The 22,594-nt window shown below is 37.1% G+C and overlaps 1 protein-coding gene and 1 long non-coding RNA gene across 2 annotated transcripts; one reads left to right on the top strand and one right to left on the bottom strand.

Annotated features, from left to right (window-relative positions):
• Positions 1 to 1,803: 1,803 nt before the first annotated feature.
• On the top strand, positions 1,804 to 3,945 carry LOC114536818. Its single transcript, XR_003688487.1, has 3 exons — positions 1,804 to 2,042; positions 3,153 to 3,293; positions 3,536 to 3,945. It is a non-coding gene; the product is annotated as an uncharacterized LOC114536818 (long non-coding RNA).
• Positions 3,946 to 14,118: 10,173 nt separating this feature from the next.
• On the bottom strand, positions 14,119 to 16,437 carry LOC114536797. Its single transcript, XM_028558142.1, has 2 exons — positions 15,534 to 16,437; positions 14,119 to 15,241 (listed from the first exon to the last, which is right to left on the bottom strand). The coding sequence occupies exons 1-2, from the start codon at positions 15,870 to 15,872 to the stop codon at positions 14,468 to 14,470; spliced, it is 1,113 nt and encodes a 370-aa protein (XP_028413943.1). The 5' UTR covers positions 15,873 to 16,437; the 3' UTR covers positions 14,119 to 14,467.
• Positions 16,438 to 22,594: the final 6,157 nt, after the last annotated feature.

The raw sequence follows: 22,594 nt of genomic DNA, 5'->3' as shown, positions 1-22,594 counted from the left end.
CCTTTTCCACGATGACGAATATGCCGCCATTTTGGAGGTACTTTTTTCAAGACCGTGAGCGTAAGATCTCGCAACGGCGATTGTGTTTAAATTTAGGCTAAATTTATTCTTCAAATGGTCTGGTGATTCAAAAAATATGCTTTTCATGTTGTTATTTTTTAAACCCATTTGAGAAAATTGAAAGTACCCCAAAAACGTCATCGGGAGAAAGACTAATTCGGACGATATAGATGAGATGACAATGAAGCTTAATGAGGTTTATCATCTCATTATCTATTCTTTCAATTGCATTCGACGCGACCAAAATGCGACTGATAACCTAGGCCTAAATCTAATTAAGGGTGCGCATGTGGTTAAATATTTTCGTGAGAACTTCAACATTATTTTGATGAGATCTTTAAGTTAGAAGATACCTTAAATTAATTCATATTGTTGTGACATTAAATTTTGCTTTTCCAGTATCATCTAATCAACCAGTTTCACCAGGCAGTAACATTAGCACTGGCCTCATCATTGGAATAGTAGTTGCAGCGGTGGTTGTTTTAGTTGCAGGCGTGTTCATTGTGGTTTGTTGTTTCCATCGAAGAAAACCACAGGTGAAAAACACTGAAGACATCCGTAACATTCAAAATGTCGCCTACGAGCTTGACACGGAAGTTGGTAACAATCCAGACTCTCAATTGGAAGAACCGAAATATGCAGAGCTAAACCTTTCCAAAATGGATCCAATTGATGCAAACTATCAAAGTTTGATTGCTAAAGGTCATGGAAAGGAGCTACACGACAATGAAAATGAAGATGGGAAAATTGTTGGATATGCGGCAGACCCTGAAACAGTCGCCAATCCTAATCCGAAATTTGAAGAAGCGGAATATACAGAACTTGACAATTCAAAAAGGGATCGTATTGGTGAGGATTACCAAAGTTTAGTCACTGAAGGTTATGAGCCTCTTCACAAGAGTCCTTATGAAGACGTCAAAGCGTATGCTTCATTGAACCAGAATAGCAATCCAGGAAATGAAGCTTCCAATGATTCCGTGTACGAAGAATTACCCTGATGTATATGATCGCAAGAACCTTTCAAATTTTGAAATTTATTTCTATATCACGTTATTTCGTATTCTATAGATTTACATTAGTCATTAGTATATATTTCGAGGTGACTATTGATTTTCCTGTATTCTGATTGGTCAAGATTCACTGTCTCTGGTCGGTGACCATAACTTTTTGTTGTTGTTTTTCAAATAAGAAATTTGAAGTAATTATAAATTTTCATGAGACTGTGTTGATTATTATTTTAAAACACTTTGACCAATTGTTAATTAGTGCCTATATAGTGGCATTTAGCTGACGTATCAGTACTGAAAACGGCCTTTTTAAAGCCATGTTTGAAAAGCTTTTCCATACAGCTTTACCGCCTTCAAAATCTTTGCAGCGAGAGCCGATAAAAACAAATTCTGTCGTTTCCGGTAGAGGCTAGTCGTAAACATTAAGCTAAAGGCTCTAAGCATATTCCACTACTGTGCACACAGGATTTGTAACTTTGTAGGCGAAAAAGACTACATATATACAAAGCAGACTGCAAAAGCGTCTTTTGACTCTTTTCGATCGATTAAAATTTTTTTGACCATTCTTTCGGGAAGGAATTCGAGTAATCAAGTTTGCATAATGATATTAATTACGGATGTAACTAACATGGGTTACCTCTCGGGTTACAAGATTGATGCCATGATGGTTAACATGCTCAATTAAGCTCGTACCCAGGATCCTTCACTCCTCACAACCACACTCACAAACCAGAACAAACCAGGTCACAAACTGTCATATGGTTGATGACTTGTCTTGTATAACGATATACGTTGAACTTTTACAGTATTTATCTGAAAAAAAAGCACACAATGCGTAAATGAAACGGGTTATGTGGACTGCGACCAGAAATAAAGAAGACAAGCAGACAATATGTGGAATATACAAACAACAAATTGAGATATTTCGATCATAAATTCTTTAGTTGTAATCATGCTTCTTGCCCATTTTACTCGGTAAGTTTAACCCAAATGAAATATATTGAATGCTGTTTTGTCGTGTATTTCTATATATTGTTTTAGGAATATAAAATATTGAATACAGTTTTATTGTGAGAATATGTTTGGCCCAGTTTTAATACACACACTAGCTGCGCCACGTGCGCTTAATAGCGGTTTGCTTTACTTCAGTATATAATCCTTTGTTTTGACAAATTTTCAATAAATATCTGCCTATCTGGTACAATAATTCGCTGTTTATCATAATTTTAGTTGTCTTAAATTTTTCCAGCAAGTTTGCTTGGAAACGGGGATTTAATGGCACAAAATTGCGACAATATTTACACATATGTATTAAAGTCTGACAAGAAAAACCTTGGCAGTTTCCTGTCTATAGAGTATAGGGGGTATTTTTTGTGGTGTGCTCAGTATAATATTGCTTTATCAGCTGGACTCATTCATATATAGGATTGCTGATTAGTAACTTCTGCCATCCGTAGGGTAAAAATGTTTACCAAGGGATGCATAAGCTGATACATAAGCATGGGCCCAGTAATATATCACTAATATGCAGCTTTTAAGTAAATTGTATTTAATGTATATAGTGACAGAAAAATTACAATGAATTTTTTTCTAGTTGGCAGACATAAGACTTTTCCTTTTGCCTACTGTAGCATGTGTTGGTTGTCCTGACTCTATATTAGAGCCAAATATTTTGAGCTCAATATTTGATCCATCATGACAAATAATGCTGATGACATTTGCTGAGACTAGCAGAAAAAGAGTATATCTATGAGCAAGCTAGTCTACTCAATCATGTGCATTGACAATTATAATTTCTTTATCCTATATGGTAGTTACATAGTAGCTGACATATACCAGGATGAGTATCCCATACAGGGCTTCCACATTGCAAAGAAATCTCTTTTCAATTGACACTCCACAAGGGAGGGAGGGATCTGTTTTAATAGAATATATTATGCATTCTTTTCAAGTTCTTTGTTTATTTTTTTGCCACCCTTCTATGAGGTACAGTCATATGCAAATATAAGTTGTGTAAGCCCTGATCCTATACCTTTTTGACAACGCCATGTTATAGTAACTTCATTTTCTTGATATATTTTTTAGCTTGGTGTTTGACATTTGGTTCCATGTGATCTTGTGTCATCTTATGTCAGCTCTCTGCTCATTAAAATATGTCAAGATTGTTTTGGAAAAAATCTTGAGCCTCATTTGCATCCATTCGAACATTGAATAGAGGCCAAGGAGGTATGGTATTTTTGTGTTACTTGGACGTGAAAGCTTTTTGTTTAAAAATACCTTGAGAGATTACTTAATGTTTTTTAGCCCTATTTGTGTGTTTTTATACTCATGGTAGCTTTATAGTACCTGTTGCTATTTTTTTTTATTTATTCCTACTTCTTTCTCTTTACCTACGAAATACTGTAGAGGTTGATTTCTTATTACACCCATGGCATGGTAATGTTTAAATATATTTGTGATTGTTTCAGCCACGACCCTTACAACCCTGAAAATACAAGGATCAGCCACAATATTAGAAAGACAATGAAAGTATGACCTGAAGTTGGAACAAAAAGAGGTACCAGATTTTTGCTTCTCTTCTGATAGGTCACTAGGCAATGTCAAAAATATTGTGTCCACTATTGCAAAGTTGCATCTTTATTCTTTGTGCTTGCAATAGATATCTTCACTTGTTTTACTTTCAGTTGTTTATTATTTAAAAGTTTCATTATAATTTTTCATGTGCCATGTTTTCTGGTGTGCAGTGTTGTATTGTAATGTACTGTAGTGTGCTGTTTTGTATTTATACCACTTTTTATGGCTATTTTGTTGTGATGTTGTGAATTCCAACTCTCTCAAATTAGCTTGTAAATTGTTGCAATTTTATTATTTGGGCGCGAATCCTGTGAATATATAGGGTTGAAGTTATCGGTATTTTCTTGATTTTCCAAAAAAATTCGTAGTTTTCAGTAAATAATTAATAATTGATAAAATTCAAATTCACCATATTCGGTCTTCCGGTTAGAATTGAATCAATGAACTTATTGAACCCTCCCAGAATAGAAGCATTTCTGTGATCATACATAAATAAATATTTGTGTACCCGTATATTCAAATAGACAATTTATAAATTACTATAAGCACATTGAATCTACACACGTGCTATTCCAGAGCAGTGCTTTAACAACAAGGCTATGCCTATGGAGATATTATATATGTATATAAGAAGTAAGTGACCGGGTAAAGATGTATAAAACACAGAAACATATGCTACTTAAAAAGGTATATAGCATAAAAGAGGTACCTGGTACATGGCAAAAATATATGAATGCGTCACTTGCTATTTCCAGTTCCAGTTAAAAAATGAATGAAACTTGTTTTTTTACTTTTCTCGGCATTTAAGTGGCTAAGAAATGATGGAATTAAGTTGTATAGAAGATGGTAATTTTTTTAATTACAAATTTTCTAACCACTTGACACTAAAATAGCTTATCAGGTAAAATACATAATTGCCGGATAAAATTGGAAGATAAAATTGTATGCCATACTCTAGTGTAATTAAAAAACTGTGTTCATAGGAACCAATGTAGCTAATTGTTTATTTACATATAATTGTTTTTCTACTGTGCACTGCTTATCATCAAGGCTAAAATGTTCTCAAAGGATAAAGACTGTTCTTCCCTGATTGGTTTTTAATGCTCACTGTGTTCAGTAAACTAGGAGCTGATTGTTTATTCACATAAAAGGCAAATATCATCTACTGTGCACTCCTCATGAACCCATGTTTTGCACACAGTGCACTGCACCCTATCAGTTTGGGTATCCTTCCATCGACCACTACAAATGTGACAGATCCAGTCATTGTCTTCCTCTTCATTAGTCACCATACAGTTCTTTAAAAGTTTTTTTTCTCTTTTTGATTCTGGGCTTTCCCATCGAAACCTTTGCTCAACAAATCATTACTGCTTAAATCTGGTATAAATAGGTTTGATGAGAGCAATTATTTCATCTGGTAGACCAGGTCCAGGCTTGTACAAGTTTAGTGTTAATTGCCTTGTCTTGTTGTTAACGGCACCAACTATCTGAACCGTTGCATGATAAGAAAGTTTCAAAGTAGGCACGAGCATTTCCAGAACGAGAAGATTCACCGCCCAAAATCCTTTAAAATAGTAACGTTGCATGATAAGCAAGTTTCAAAGTAGGCACGACTGCGAGCATTTCCGGAACACAGATTTGTTCGGTATAGTATATGTGAGAATGTTTCAGCTTATAAAAGAAAAGGCAATTTCGGTTGTGAAGTCACAATTCGTTCTAAAACCTTAGACAGTTCTCCTTCGTGGTGTCTTTGCATTGATCGTCGATCTTGATAAACTGGTATGCTGTGTTTGGATAGGCCAAGCTCCTTGTCACCGTTTATGTATAGTTTTGCCATATCGTTGAGCGCCGAGTCGCATTGAAGGACTGAAGACACCAATCTACTTTTGAGTGATTCATAAGAAACCGGGTGCTCTGTCCCCCGTCCATTTCTTGTTTATTCACCACTCTGTAGAACGACTGTACCACTTTTCGCATAAAAATATAAAAAATAAGACAAAACTCTTGCCCAACTGCGGAGTAAAACGACGCGTCTGTGTACAAAGATTTGATAAAAGCCTCCTCATCAAACATGGCATCAATTTTCAGACCATTGCTAAATTGGACTTCAAAGATATCAGACAAAGTGAATTTCCGCCTTGTTCCTTCCAGAAATGCTTTCACAAATACTCCTTCTGGGAGAACCAGATCTTTCAAAGAAGATTCCCTGTTGTTGACCTATTTAAAAAAGTTGGAAAAATGCGTGTCTAGCATATCTCCCTAGACCACGGCAATGAGCACTTTTTTCAAACGCCAAAACACAGTTGATGACAGTTCCCCACCAATCTCAAAATCTTTCTCTTGGACGTGTGGCATTTGGGCAACGTAGGTGGCACATCGTCGAAACTCAGCATCGCCAAGCTCAGAGAACTTCTTTTTGTCCACCGGGTATCCTTTTTTCAGATAGCACTCCACACAAAACATGAAATAGACGTGCAAAGTCAAAGCATTTTGACAACAACCGATTGAGGTCAGAGAAGCAATTGTCGAATCGAATAACAATCTGGTTGATCATATCTCCGCCGAGCTTTTGCAGATCACGAATGCTATCGTCTAGTTCACGTGCAGACCAATCTACTGGAACTGCATTGTCACCACCGCCAACGACAAACCATCCAATCTCCAGATCACTTTGACCTTAGCTGACAGGTTGTCATCATCCTGAAATACTCTGGTGGCATCTGCAGGTTAAGTTACTGTTTTTGCTGCTGGAACATATAAAGATAGTATTGTTATGTTTGCATATAACTGTTTCCCTCACTGAAGGTTTCTCATTAAAGATTTCTGCCTTTCTGAGTTTTCTCATGCGTCAAGTCATTGCGAGGTAGCACACTATTCTTGACTGACATAGATTCTCCGGAGTTCACTCGCTCCTGTCTTTTCACGCGGTCTATACATTGTCAACATCTCGATCTTGTGTCTGTCCGGTTTCTGGGGCATTACGTCACATTTTACATTATTTCTGAATGAGGGGAAGTGAACGGCAACAGCTTTTGACAGATGAACTGAGTTGTGGGAATATTGTAGGTGCTTCGACCAAATGAAGGCTTTTCCGAACATTAATATCTTTTTACTCATCCAAACTGCTGATGTAGGTAATAATGGCATGCATGCTTTGACGAATTTTTACTCGCTCGAATCGAAACTTCACGCATGAAAATATCAGCTATTTGCGATGGAACTGCTGCTTTTTTATAAATGGGGCGCCTTTCTTGTTAGCTCATGCAAACTTTATAAGAAGTACATATACTAGCAAATTAAATTAACAACTAGGTTGCCTGCAAGGTAGGGATTGCTGCGAGCATTTTAGGGTCCAAGTGAATTGTTATATGATTGTTAGTAAACTAAATCCGTTTTGACTAATAGCAATAGAAGGTTTAAAACACGTAAAGTGAACCTCTATATAGCGTTAACTCGGGATGTACATGAATTAATACCTGTTAGTGAGAACACTTTCAATGACGTCAATATGTAGGTCCATTTATGCTAACCTAACTAAAGTTCTAACTTTTATCTCGAAATTGTTTTGAAATAGGCTGGTTTATATTATGATTTCGCGGATAAATTTGCTATAAAGAAAAAAGATTTATAAATGTTCAATTGCCCAAAGGATTTGTAGATTGCACTCGGCAAAAACAAATCGTCTGAAAAGAGCTATTTTACAGTGTCATGAATACCAATTTCCCCGGTGTTGGATACACCCGGGAGTGTTTTTCCCGCTGTCGAAGGGTAAAGGAGAGAACGCTGTCTTGCGAGTTGCAGCTCGTTGAAGTCAAAGTCTTTAGAAGCAGCTAGTTTTAAAAAATATTTTAACATACGAATCACAACAGGAGTATTAACAATAATAATAATATTAGGTAGAATTTAGCGCGCGTAGCGACATTAATTTTCCCCGCAACAAAGTTGAAAGTATTGTACTTTTCAGTTTCCGGGCGGAAAATATTGTTTGGGCGCAAAATTCCACCTAGCGAAAATACAGGCCCTGAGCAGTAGCACATGTTTAACAAAATAGAACATTTTTTGGTAACATGGTATTTGTTTTTGAAATATGCTATTTGTCTTTGTTGTAAGAGTCCATGTAAATGTTTGGCTTCATGTGAAGAGTAACAAAACATCACTTTAATCACTTTTGAACTTTGAACGCGCTCGAGAAGACGTGTAATCAGAAACCACGTGAAGATCCGGTAAAAGCACTAAATAACAATAACATTTAGCTCATTGTAAAATAGGAATAAAAACATATGCCTATGCTTACAGTAACCTAATATAAAACAAGACGCCTGTTCTGGCGTTAACTCCGGCGCACGTGCCAGTCTTCAATATAGAGCTTCTGAACATAAACAATAGAGTTCATATTCGCATTTAGATACCTTCCGAACCTATAAATGTTCGATCGCGAAATTCAGAAGCACATCGTACTTTAAAAAGTATAGAAGTTCAATTCTTCAAAAATGTAAATAAACTGCATGATACATTCGCTTTGTCTCACACTTTGCCTTTGGAATTCGCGCTTATATAGTTATATTAAATCTTCAATCCTGTGCAAACTACGACGTGTCAACGCGCCCATACACGACCACATCTTCTTGTTAAACGGCGAAATAGCAGTGATATTATTAAAATAGGACCAGAATCAACATGTATTAATATATTCTTACCCCAATTTAATCTAAACTTAATCGAACAGCATGAAAACAACGGTTTATTCGTTCCTCTTGGAGGAATTGTCGTATCATGCGAGCGAAATCGAATCGCGCATCGGAAAATTAGCCAAAGCTGTACACTACAACTCCTGGTAGATAAGACTGGGACATAGATAAATACGATTACATACACATTTCAAATACTAGAATGTTTCGCGCCATTTCAGACTTGCGACGACGAAAAAATAAAAAAAAAACAACAAAACAAAACTGAGGCGAATTTTCAACTCCGTCGCTGACGCCGGAGTAATTAGAGGTTTTTCGTTTTATGCACATGCACTGCATTGCTCTGCTCTAAATTTAATGCAAGTTGTCTGCTGACAAATACGAGCATGCACGAGAGGGAGAAATTTCAAATGTAGCTAATTTGGACCAGCGTGGTAAAACTAATTGAAAGGAAATTGAAATAACTAATACCTCAATTCTTGACATGTTATTGCGTAATAATCAGAACATGAAAAAGCTAAACTATAGTGATTCTCAAGCATAAGTTATGCCAGGAAATGCAATTTCTATTGGAAAGTACATATAAAGGCAAAATGAAGCAAAAAAATTGTATAAGGCGCCATTGATTATGGTAATGAAGATCAGGTTACAAATGAGAAAAGTATTCAATATTAACAGACATGGTTTCTCATTAACTATCCATACAATAAATATATAATTTTTGTCATGGACACAGTACGTACTACACTCACTTTTTCATTTCTTCAATTTTGATGACACCCTCCGTCACAGGTAGGGCGAGATCTTGTTTTTGTCATCAGCTTTGGACTCTTGGGTAAGGTTAGATGCCCTTTCAGCGCCGCCTGGTATGCAAAGAAGGGTATAATATTAAATCGTGATATGCCAAAAAATGTTTCCGCAATAAAGGAAAAAACCCGGACTCCAGTGGAACGCGATTTCCCGCCAAAATTAGTTATGCACTTTAAATAAGCCGTTTCTGTTTATGTTTTCAATACACTATACTGTAAATGTAATATTTGAGGTAATATTTTGTAAATGTAATTTTGAACTATATTGTAATATTCATGGGTAGCCCAGATATCTGTTTTCACTCAGTCCTCGAGTACATTGTTTATGCGCACAGTCACTGTACTGATTACTGTAACATATAGCTATGAAAGGAAGTTTTAATAAATATTTAGTCCAAATAATTCAAGAATAACAGTTTTCGAACAGTGAAAATGAAAAAACACACCACGGCGGCGACGCTGCCGCTGTAAACGGGCGCTGATTGATCTGATATGTCCGGTGTGTCTTGGCCTTTAAAAAATTTCCATAAGCGCACTAAGAATATTAATATAATAATATAAGAACAAAACATAGTGTCATTGTTACAATTAATTAATTAATTCTGTATAGCCTGGGCCAAGATTAAACAATTTTTTTTTAAATATCTTTAATAGTTCGGATGTATATATAACTACATAACATGCACGGACACTATACTTTTGCTTTGTTATTCGAAATTATTTTATTTCCTTTCTCGTGATAGTAATTATATATAGCATATTATATCTCAAAAGTAACAAAATAATGAATGATCTTCAGTTGAACGTTCCTGAGTGTTTTCGTTTGCTTTATTTGAGGCGTTAAAAACCATATCGATAGGAAACACCAATGCCTTTACTGACCCATTCCAAGTTCTGACTAGCTTTAATCTTTACACATTTGTGGACTCCAATTTTGTGGATTCGCTTCGTCTTTATTTAGCGTGAATCTCGCACCTTTTCCTATAAAGATGAAAACACTACTTTAGTCGAAACCGGATGGAGTAGAGCTGCAATGTCACCAACAAACGGCATCGATTTGACGGAATCATTTTCGACAATGGTTCAATCGCAATCACTATCGGCCGATAAGACACTATAAAATCCGCTTCTCCGAAAGAGGATTGTGCAATGTGTTGCAGTGTTGCTTTTTATATTTAATAAACTGCAACTAAAATTATTGTTAAAAAAGGAAAAACAAATAAATACTAAATATTACCTATAATTATTATCTTATAAATTACTTGTATCATCCAAAACGTGGTGTTTTGCTTGGCCACGAACTACACGTTGTTGATTCTTTGTTAAATCATTCAAATGTTTGCCATGGCGCAGGTAGTGCAGAATTCGCTCGCACTTTTCTTTGTGTTGAAGGATGCTTTTTTTTCTGTTCCTCGGTCAGGTTCACTCGATAAATTCGTTCCAACGGCAGGCTCTTGTTGTGGAACCATAAGGCGCCATTGATTATGGTAATGAAGATCAGGTTACAAATGAGAAAAGTATTCAATATTAACAGACATGGTTTCTCATTAACTATCCATACAATAAATATATAATTTTTGTCATGGACACAGTACGTACTACACTAGCTCACTTTTTCATTTCTTCAATTTTGATGACACCCTCCGTCACAGGTAGGGCGAGATCTTGTTTTTGTCCTAAGCTTTGGACTCTTGGGTAAGGTTAGATGCCCTTTCAGCGCCGACTGGTATATGCAAAGGAGGGTATAATATTAAATCGTGATATGCCAAAAAATGTTTGCGCAATAAAGGAAAAAACCCGGACTCCAGTGGAACGCGATTTCCCGCCAAAATTAGTTATGCACTTTAAATAAGCCGTTTCTGTTTATGTTTTCAATACACTATACTGTAAATGTAATATTTGAGGTAATATTTTGTGAATGTAATTTTGAACTATATTGTAATATTCATGGGTAGCCCAGATATCTGTTTTCACTCAGTCCTCGAGTACATTGTTTATGCGCACAGTCACTGTACTGATTACTGTAACATATAGCTATGAAAGGAAGTTTTAATAAATATTTAGTCCAAATAATTCAAGAATAACAGTTTTCGAACAGTGAAAATGAAAAAACACGCCACGGCGGCGACGCAAATTTTTTTTCCGTAGACAGTCGGACCCCTCTTAGATAGTCGGACTCCTCTTTCACTTGCGCCCATAAGCATATCGCACAGCGGCTACCCAAAATAACTTACAAAAAATTAAAATTTGCTTTTGCGCGCGAGTATGCAAACATGGCAGTGAACAAGGAAAATATCGAAGTAGTTTCGAATCCTAATGGAGGTGATTCTTCGCTCAAGTCATGCAGGATAACAGGATATCACGCATTTTATAAAACAGTTGCGGTGAGTATTCAGATTGCTCATTTATTTAACCTGTATTCATTGAGAGTTTATAGATGATTAGATATATTATTTTAGGCGGTTTACTCTCAGTTTATATTAAAATAGTTATATGATATATACAGTCTTTAGTTATTTTACACATATTGCTGCTCTATTGGCTTGTGGAAGCGAGAAAGTTTCGTTAAATTCAATACACTTTCAAAATACGCAGGAAGAATATTTTACTAGATTGTAGTACCATTATTAATACCAATCATATGTGCCACGTGTTTGAAATTCAGTTTTCACGCAGAATGAAATAGAAATGAACTTAATTTTCAATTGTTGAACGTTATAATTTATTCTTGACTTGGACTTCGTCTTCGGGCATGCTGGTGGTATGATACTGTTGAAAAGAATATTTAATCACAAATATGCACTATTTTGGGCACCAGCTGGCATGGGTTGATTACATTGTCTGGTGTGTCCCAAATCCCAAGTGATTGATTGCAAGTGAAGTATAGGCAGACAATTATTCCAAGTAGAGCAGTTTGCAATCTTAACAAAACCATATCATATTTTTCTTAATAATACGGCTTTGATAAATTTGAAAAGCAAGTAGTTTTACTCATACCATATCTGTTAAATATCTGATTTGTAGGGTCAAATCAAAGATGAAGCTCCTGATGCAGATTTAGCTATGATGAGCAAAACAGCTTCACACATGTGGAAAAAATGCTCTTCCAATGTCCAACAAGTAAGTAATTTAACAGCTAGCCCTGTTAGCACTTAAAAACCTCTTGGGTGATTGGATTATATGGGATGCCCAAGGGTTGCATCTCATGCACTTGGTGAGAGCAAGTGCATGTTGTAATTAAATACAAAGGTAAAAAGTATCAAATATGATTACCAAGCTGCACCAGTTGAGGAGCCGTTGAACGGCGAAACATGCATGACTGCAGATTGTAATGAGATAACATTTCCATGTCTTTCAATAATAGGACTGGAAAAGGGAAGCACAAAAAATCAGAGAGGATGTAGATTGTGGGTTAGTGGAAAACATCTGCAAGAAGTGTGCGAAGACATTTCCTCGAGCGAAAGATGCTATTTACCATGAAAACCATTGCGGTGAATGTTCATGCAATACCTGTGGAAAAGTATTTCAAAATAAGTTGTCTCTGAGGAGACATAGCAAAATACACGAAGAAAAATACAAATGTGAATTATGCAATAAAGCATTTGCCAGTCAAAACTCATTGGAACGACATTTGAAAACACACAGTAACACACGTGAAAAAAAATTTAATTGTTCTAGGTGTGCCGCAAAATTTTCCACCATGTTTAACTTAAAGAGGCATTCTAAAAACTGTTTGTAAACTTTTGTAAACCTTAAAGATCATTACATTTAGTGCACTTGCTAATCCTTATCTGTACACAAAGAATAGTAATAAATGGTCATTCAGGAGTGACCTATACTCCCCTACTTAGGAAATGACAAATGGATATCTGTATATAGTTACACCTCCCTCCCCAACCTTTCCCCTCCCAAGACTTTTGAAAGTTTTTTTCTCTATGTTTGAGGTGTGGACCTTATTTGGAATACCTTAATGTTCATATACCCTTGTTTTAGTGGCCATGTTTCTTCCAGCTTTTTTTGCCACTGGTTCATTTTGCCGCACATTCTCAGCAAACTTGTGTGCACGTTTGGTGCGACCAGCTTGTTTTACAAATGGGTTGTTTTTTGCCAGTTGACCTTTGTTTTGTTGTCTTCTCGATCCAGTTATATTCCTTCGCCGCTTCACTGCTTCAGGTTGCACATGGATCTTACCACGTTTCCGTTTTTTCACAACAGAAGTTGTTGTGAGATGCGTGTTATATACACCTCTTGCACCAAAAGAATGAAAAGAGGTTGCCAGCTTAGACATTGGCATACTTTTGACTCTGTCAGTGAATTTTAGGACACCTTTTAGAAAGTTTTGGTCAGCTCCATCCAACTTCTCTTTTAAGATATCCAAAGTTGTGGTCAAAGCTTCAGAGCACTCGTCAACTGAAATTGTGTCATGAGGGAGATTCCTTCTAGGTAGACCTGCAAAATAAAACGACACTTACATTTAGCACTGTATATAGACCCCTAAACTTTGGTTACGTTTTTTGGCAGGCAAATAAACATTCATGTGCAATTTTGGACAATAGAAATTAATGTTTTCTGTATAATTTTTATTGTCCAAAACAAAGTTAAGGGATCTATATGCAGTGTGTTTCAGAAAAAAATGTTACTATTTGTAATTCAAATTAGTCGTAATAAAGCGATTTGATTGTTCTAAAATTAGTAAAATACGAATTCAATGCAATATGTCAATTTTTGAATTACAAAGAGTATCGTTTTTTCTGAAACACACTGTATTTCACTTCAATTAAATAAATATCATTATCATTCAGAGGGTGTGGGGGGCATGCTTACTTGTTTTTGCAATATCTCTCTCATCTGTAAAATTATGAACATCTGGAAAGTGCTCAACTGGATCAGGAAGGGTCAAAACGTGATCATGCAGGCCTTCATAGTATTGCAATGGCAATGACATCCCAATTGCAATCTGGGCATATAACTGCCTCTGTGTTTTACTGAAAACTGGCAGAAAATTAACTGCATCTGCCAACTTGTGTGCCCAAAGAATGTACTGATGTTTGCAAGGTGATCCATTTTTACCAATTTTGCACTGGCAGATACCAGTGTTCATATCTACGAGGTACTGTATTCCTTCTGTGGTGAGACTCGGTACAAGGAATATCTTGTCACCAACTTTAATGGTTTTTGTGACCACTAACTTCTGCTCTTCATCGTTTGGGATTTGGAAGCCAATTCCACCAGTATCTTTTTTTCCCTTAGCTCGACCTTGAAATCGTCTGCTGTAAATACCATCATATTTGCCTATAGCAAGTTTGAAACAAGTGAATAATTAATATTTTCAAGTAAATAAGGTGCTAATGAAATTACTGTCAACCTGATGACATGTATAATTACCTGATGATACTGACAACACCTTGTCACAGTAATGTTGGTCAAGGTCGGTTATAAACTTATCAACAAGACCGACTACATTAACTTCCTTCTGCCTATTAAGAATCCCATCTTTAATGACCAGAAATTGAGCTTCACATAGGTTGTTGGTGTTGTTGCCTTTTATAGGTAAGTCCTTTCTGTAGCAAAGTGCCCAAGCTTCACGATCTTCAAAGACATTGGTTATATACTTTATGAAATTGGGATACTTTGATGCCAAATCACTTGATATGAGATCATCAAATGAGTCCTGGAGATCAACCTCACTCTCAGCATAGAGACCATGTTTGAATAGCAATAACAATGAAGGTCTATCTTCCATCGAGATTCCATTCTTTTTTTCATGCAACCAACGCCAAACTTGTTGAAGAACATGGAATATGCACAACAACAACACAGAATTAGGCCAGGCTTCTTTTAGAGCTTCCCGCAATTCAGAACAATTGTCCGTCATGATCACTCCTGGCCCTCCTGCACCATAAAATGCTGAATCACTGTCAAAGCATGATTTCATCAACTCCAATGCATCTTTAAGCGTCTGCTCTGTCTCATCGCTGGTTATGAAGATGCCAAGGGGCAAAGCACCACAAACACTGTGTGTAACCATAACAAATACACGGAGGTTGTACTCCTCCATATTGGAGGAGGAATCCAAGAATCCCAAGTCTTTACTATGTGGCACCTAAAAATTAAAACCAACAAACATGCCTTATGCAAGCATTATTTTTACACAAGTACGTCCAAAATTGTTCAAGTAGGATTACCAATTAATGAGCTTGGGGATAGACTAATATACTTCTTAGACCTCCTGTTGATTTGAATCATAAAAGATACAGTCTGATGGGACACATATGTGAAAGAACAATATCCCACCAACAAAGAAAATTTCCAGGAGGGGTGGGATTTTGACTAAAACAAGTTAATGCCAGATCTCACCAAGGCAACGAAGCCACACTTGTAATGTATGTACTTACCAACTTATGAACTCGTTTCATCAGTGGGGTTACAATAGCCAGAATAAATGGCTGATTTATTTCTTCATCAAATTTCTGGTATTTTAACGAGTACTCTAGGTTTTTCTGTTGAAGACATTGAATTCTTTTCTCAAGAGCTGAAAACATATCAGACATGCTTCCAGTCCCAAATCGTTCCTTCTTAAACTTCGAGTATATATCATTGAAATCTTTCCTCCGAGGAGCTTCTGATCGATCTGCAAGTCTCTGATGATACTCCATGTCATCTTGGCATTCACTTCTTAGTTGACGAAGAAACTCTCGATGTGCTGCCCCAGGCAACAAACCACTTGCAAACATTTGCTTAATGTCATTTTTTACTGAAGCTGGTATATCTTTAAAACTAAGTGAATGTAAGGACTGAACAGGGTGATTGTGGTTCCACTCTATGTCAATAGTAGAGCCAAATTCTTGAGCATCCGGCTTCTTACTTATTCTCACCACAAGAGAAAATGGGCAGTTGGTATTCTTAAATCGTGCACTTGGACACGATGACAAGATCTCACTCGGACGTTTTGTGCCCTCATACCGTGTGTTATGATGACATCGGAAATATTTCGTCAATATACTTTCTTGGTTTGAACAACCTTTTCTTGTTTTAGTAATCCTTAGAGTTTCATTGTTCTTTTGCCCGTAATTCTGAATGAAATTTGTTATATCCGCTTCGCTTTGCAGATTGGCTTTGATGTTAGCTTTGAATCTTCGAGCAATTCCTTGGACGTTTATAATTTTGTAATACCCTTCTTTGATGGGCAAAACATTTCTTACAGATTCATATAATGTTTCGGTATTCTCCTCGCCAGAGAATATATTTGTAATGTCGTGTATCGATTCGCGAATAAGGTCACTATGAGTGCTTTTTTCTTTGTCGGACATGTTTTGTTTGCATACTCGCGCGCAAAAGCAAATTTTAATTTTTTTGTAAGTTATTTTGGGTAGCCGCTGTGCGATATGCTTATGGGCGCAAGTGAAAGAGGAGTCCGACTATCTAAGAGGGGTCCGACTGTCTACGGAAAAAAAATTTGCGGCGGCGACGCTGCCGCTGTAAACGGGCGCTGATTAATCTGACATGTCCGGTGTGTCTTGGCCTTTGAAAAATTTCCATAAGCGCACTAAAAATATTAATATAATAATATAAGAACAAAACATAGTGTCATTGTTACAATTAATTAATTAATTCTGTATAGCCTGCGCCAAGATTAAACATTTTTTTTTTAAATATCTTGAATAGTTCGGATGTATATATAACTACATAACATGCACGGACACTATACTTTTGCTTTGTTATTCGAAATTATTTTATTTCCTTTCTGGTGGTAGTAATTATATATAGCATATTATATCTCAAAAGTAACAAAATAATGAATGATCTTCGGTTGAACGTTCCTGAGTGTTTTCGTTTGCTTTATTTGAGGCGTTAAAAACCATATCGATAGGAAACACCAATGCCTTTACTGACCCATTCCAAGTTCTGTCTAGCTTTAATCTTTACACATTTGTGGACTCCAATTTTGTGGATTCGCTTCGTCTTTGTTTAGCGTGAATCTCGCACCTTTTCCTATAAAGATGAAAACACTACTTTAGTCGAAACCGGATGGAGTAGAGCTGCAATGTCACCAACAAACGGCATCGATTTGACGGAATCATTTTCGACAATGGTTCAATCGCAATCACTATCGGCGGATAAGACACTATAAAATCCGCTTCTCCGAAAGAGGATTGTGCAATGTGTTGCAGTGTTTCTTTTTATATTTAATAAACTGCAACTAAAATTATTGTTAAAAAAGGAAAAACAAATAAATACTAAATATTACCTATACTTATTATCTTATAAATTACTTGTATCATCCAAAACGTGGTGTTTTGCTTGTCCACGAACTACACGTTGTTGATTCTTTGTCAAACCATGTTTGCCATGGCGCAGGTAGTGCAGAATTCGCTCACACTTTTCTTTGTGTTGAAGCATGCGTTTTTTTCTGTTCCTCGGTCAGGTTCACTCGATAAATTCGTTCCAACGGCAGGCTCTTGTTGTGGAACCATTTTTCTTCTTTAATACCAAGCAATTTAGTAAGATTTTCGAACGCGTGTGAGAATTGTGCTCTGTTTGACAGCCAGCGAGAGAAAGGGGATAACTCGGACCACGAGGAAATGTTGTTATGCAAAACCGCTGACTCACGCATGCGCATAATATGCGCATTGTGATAGAGGATGGCTCAGACCGGGGGAGCAATAAGACCGCCACACCGGCACTGATGTTGTCACGGATGGATTGATTCACATCAAGGCTGCAGCGGCTGGCTGAAAACCAAATTAGTAAGGAACATGATTAGCGACTATGGAGACCATCTGAACGAGTAGATGCCCGCTGATCCAATAAAATCTAGGTAAAGCAACTATACTTATCAAAATTAAAACGAAGACAGAATTGCTCAACTTCCGCGAAGCCAGTTGGAAAGATTTAACACATCACGGAAACCTTCGGAGTCTTTTTGAATGTATTTTAAATACTAACCTTCAGTTTTATCGGTTCATCGATCCAGCTCAAAATATGCGTTGATAGCGACGCCAGTAAAATAGTCGGAGTTTCATCAATTCTGGCTTCGATTCATCATTATAGGATGCTAATGTGGAACTTACATCGTTCTCGTCATCCATTAACTTTCTTAGTACGCTCTGCTGCAGCCTTGTCAACACCGGGACATCTACCAGAACATATCCAAGGGCCTGTAGCAGCTGGTGGAGCTCGGGCTGCTCGCCAGCACTGATGTTGATCTGAACGTAATAATAAAATGTTCATAGATTACAACTATACTTATCGTCACTCGTCAGCTACACCGCTGGATACTAACCACTATCCTGACGAGCAGTAATTTCGCCAATCTTTTGTCTCGGATTTCCCGAGCTCCCAAATACTGGCGGAGGATGGCTTCCATTCTTTTGGCCCCTTCAGATGTTATACGGGGCCACACTCTTGCAAAGCCCATTCCCCAGGCTAGAAGCAGGCCCTAAGAAACACAAAAACAGCTATAGCTTTTCCATATAATCAAGAACTATAAGTCTATAGACGATTGCAATTACTGATAGCTACCCTAATAAGTTATAACCATGTGCTTTTTGTGTGGTTTCACACCTATACTTTTGCTCATATGAAATGAACAGTAATATACCTTGTGGTCTTTGACAAATTGAATAAGTTCCAGTTCTCCATCATTTTTGTGCTGTTGATCTTTAACGAACTGGAACTTCAACACATCATCATCCAGCCTCTGCCCGATGTCGACGTTGCGGCCAGCCATGAGGAGTCTAACCCTGGTGGTTACGCTGCTGCCCACTAACCCGCCTGCCTGTGCGCCTAAAAATAGACATAAATTACACCCTTGCTGCAAGGTGCAGAGTAAAGACAGGACTTCCGAACTCGGCGAGTTCATGCAAACCTTGCTGTGCATGGGTGAGCAAGGGGAGTGTTAACAAAAGCGTACGTGACATGTTTAACGCCCTTGAAAAAAAAAGAGTTAGTTTCAAACTTTCAGCATCGTTCCTTGATTTTCCTCAACGGCAAAAAGTTCTCACTTGTTGCCCGCCAGCGACATTATATTAAGAATCGACCAGTCGCAATATAATTCAGCATTAGCTATAAAACAATGAAGAATACTCACGTAAATTCGTTACGAGCGTGCTGGTAACAGTCGGGTCATCTAACAGCAGCACCATTGATGTTAAAGTAAATTTTCTCAACATCGACCTCGGCGTCATCGATGTGGTAATCCACTAGCGAAGATTACCACATGTGCCTCTTCAGACGGAAATCCCTGCAGAAGTGCGAAAATTCTCAAAGCTAGAGACTTTCCGCACTTGCGCTCGCCAGAGTTGATGAGACCAATGCTATTCTCTATTAAGATAATGAACACGCATATCGTGTGTTAGCGTCAGTTTGGAGACATAATAAGTCGTGACAATCAACAGTATTTCGCAAGAGGTGGGGATTGGCTTATAGGACAGCCTCAACCGCCATCCGAATTTATATTACATGCTTTACTGAAAACCAATTATACAGCTGATAAAAGGATGTATATCATTTTTGTTCTTCACTTTGCCAACCTGCATGCGCTTTCTGGAAAAAAAACGGATTAACACTTACGCCAGGACGCTTCATTTGCTGACTGGATGATCCGGAATGCCACGAAGGCCATCGCCTGATGAAAACTGGTTTTGTTTTTGCCGATATGATCAATATGATGGAGTAGACTATAAAATAAAATTATAAGACGATGATGATATTATAAACAAAGAATACCGGATAACTAGCTTACATTCCCATTTAAGGAGAAAAATTTTAATTTCTTCAGTGAACACATTATTTTAAAAGCAGTTAGTAGCAAAGTTAGTTTCAAAGTTTCAGCATCGTTCCTTGATTTCCTGGACGGCAAAATATTCTCACTTGTTGCCCGCCAGCGACATTACATTGTGAATCGACCAATCGCAATATAATTCAGCATTAGCTGTAAAACAATGAAGAATACTCACGTAAATTCGTTACGAGCGTGCTGGTAACAGTCGGGTCATCTAACAGCAGCACCATTGATGTTAAAGTAAATTTTCTCAACATCGACCTCGGCGTCATCGTCAGATCACCACCAGCGAAGATTACCACATGTGCCTCTTCAGACGGAAATCCCTGCAGAAGTGCGAAAATTTACAAAGCTAGACACTTTCCGCATTTGCGCTCACCAGAGTTGATGAGACCAATGCTATCCTCTACTAAAATAATAATTAATATCCTGATACAGTCTTGTATGGATGATTTGCCCTAGTCGTTTTTCTACCTACAGTCGTTAACTTCTACCCAGACTCGTCAATATCCACTTTAGTTGCTAATGTTAAAGCTTCATTATACCACATATCATGATATGTGTCAACAGAATTTCTCATTATAATAATTAATATGTCCTTGACACAAAAGTGAGCTATTGACTTTATATTGTTGTTTAATCGGTTAATATTAATATCAGTAATTTACATTTCTTTTAAGTTTGTGCAGGCCTGATCACTTTCTTTCTTTTTCAAACATGCGTGATAATCTGACGTTATTCCTGAGACGTTTTCATGATATAGTTGTTGAACATCGTTATAAAAGCATTTAGGTCGTAAACCAAGCTTCTGTAAAGAAAAGCACCGTATTGTGAAGATAATGGCGATTGCTAATGTTAAAGCTTCGTTATACAACATATCATGATATGTGTCAACAGAATTCCTCATTATAATGATATTATTCTTTAAACTGTTAATCATGTAAATGCCATCCATTATATCAATGCTTTTCCCTTGCAAAAGCTGTTTGACAGAAAGTGTTGCATCAAGAACATGTCTGTTTATAACTAATGCAGCAACAAAATCAAACTTTGAAATGAGTGTACATGTTAAAAATGAGGATTCTTCACTTGAAAGAGAAGGATTAAACTTGTTATCTAAATTATTCGTCATGTCTTTCAGAGTTTGGAATAATGGCACAAAAAGCTCCTGGAATGTATCCAAAGCCCTTAACACGTTCAACCCACCGGGTTCTGCAAACATCACCCAATTTGGTCTTTCTACTTTCAGTAACTAAACTATAGGTTTTAATACTATCTTCAAAAGGAGTATTTCGTGTTTGAGAAATATTAATAAAATGAGATACCTCAATAAGATATTTAAGCATGTTCTTTGCCTCAAGTATAGCTAGAGAGTCACATACAGACAAATTAAGTCTATGGCTATAGCAATGGGTGTAGAGTGCTTTTGGTTTTGCCTTAAAATATGGGCAGCCAAACCATTGATGTACCCAGCAACTGCACCTGCCCCATCATAGCCCTGCCCCCTGCAGTCATCTATTGTCAAAAATAAGTCATTCAATGCATTTAAATAAGTTTTGCAAGTTAGGGCACCACTTAACCCCAATTCACAGTTTAAAAATAAAATAAACTTTGCTCTGATAGTCATATCTGAATCAACAAACCGTAAAACAAGGGAGAGTTGCTCCTTATGGGAAGAATCTGCAGCCTCATCTGCAATAATGGAAAAAAACATCACTGATAACTTGACCACAACAGCTGATAATCTTATTTTGACTCGTCTTCGAAATGTAACTTCTATTTTTTCCACAAGTCTTCAAATGATCCTCTGAAATTTTTAATTTAACCTTTGCTGATGTTGTACCTTGAAGCTGCTCGTCCTCTTACATCCGAAAATGCAGGTAACCGATGTCTTGCGATGCCAAGTTTCTTATCACCATGCATTGGTATACAAATGTGCAGTCTCGTCTCGTCTGGACATGAAATTGGGTTTGGCAAACTCCAGTCGACAATAGCTCTTTGCATTAATACGTCATTATTTGTCCTCCATCCTTCTTATGAGCACCAACTGTAAAATATTTCCACGACCGCTTCGCATCCCCCTGCAGCCAACGCAACATCAAGTGCTAAACACATTTCTTGTCCAAGGGAGTTGTAAATGGATTGATTTTTGTAAAATTCTGCGGTAATATGCTTCTTGCATAACTGTGTCTTTACCGATTTCCCAGAGGCAAAAAACTCAAACCAGCTATTTAAGGCGTTTCATCAAGTATGGGCGACAAAGCAATCAAGTTACTCAGTTCGAACAGAATCGTTTTCCCATCCTTGTCAAGGAACAAGGCATCTGTACAGTTCCCCAGCTGTTGCCAAAGCATTTTCTGTATTGTTAACTTTATCAGCAGATATTATCATTCCATATTTTGACAGCACGGTAATGAATGTTATCTGGCCTGTAGCGGTTTCATAACTTGGAATGTCCAAGTTGTGGTTATTTCTAGTTTGGTGGTTATGGAGGTCGGACCGCTTTGTAATAAATTTCTTTGTAAGATAGCTTGGTGCAAGGTTGTTAAGGCATTTATAGCCCACCACCACCGCGTGTTTATAAACGAGTAAGTCATCGAAGTTAACCATTTAAGTTGTTGAAAACCTGGTGTCACGTGATCAATTATTTTAACAGTCGTAATAATTCGCAAA

Source organism: Dendronephthya gigantea, unplaced genomic scaffold (assembly GCF_004324835.1).
Source record: "Dendronephthya gigantea isolate DGI-Jeju-01 unplaced genomic scaffold, DenGig_1.0 000147F, whole genome shotgun sequence".
NCBI lineage: Eukaryota > Metazoa > Cnidaria > Anthozoa > Malacalcyonacea > Nephtheidae > Dendronephthya > Dendronephthya gigantea.
This window is presented reverse-complemented; position numbering and strand designations above follow the sequence as displayed.

Coding starts and splice junctions, on each gene's coding strand:
- LOC114536797 (XM_028558142.1), bottom strand. CDS start 15,872: ATGTTTGCAAGTGGTTTGTTGCCTGGGGCAGCACATCGAGAGTTTCTT. Junction 15,242..15,533: donor TGAAACGAGTTCATAAGTTG/GTAAGTACATAC, acceptor TTTAATTTTTAG/GTGCCACATAGTAAAGACTT.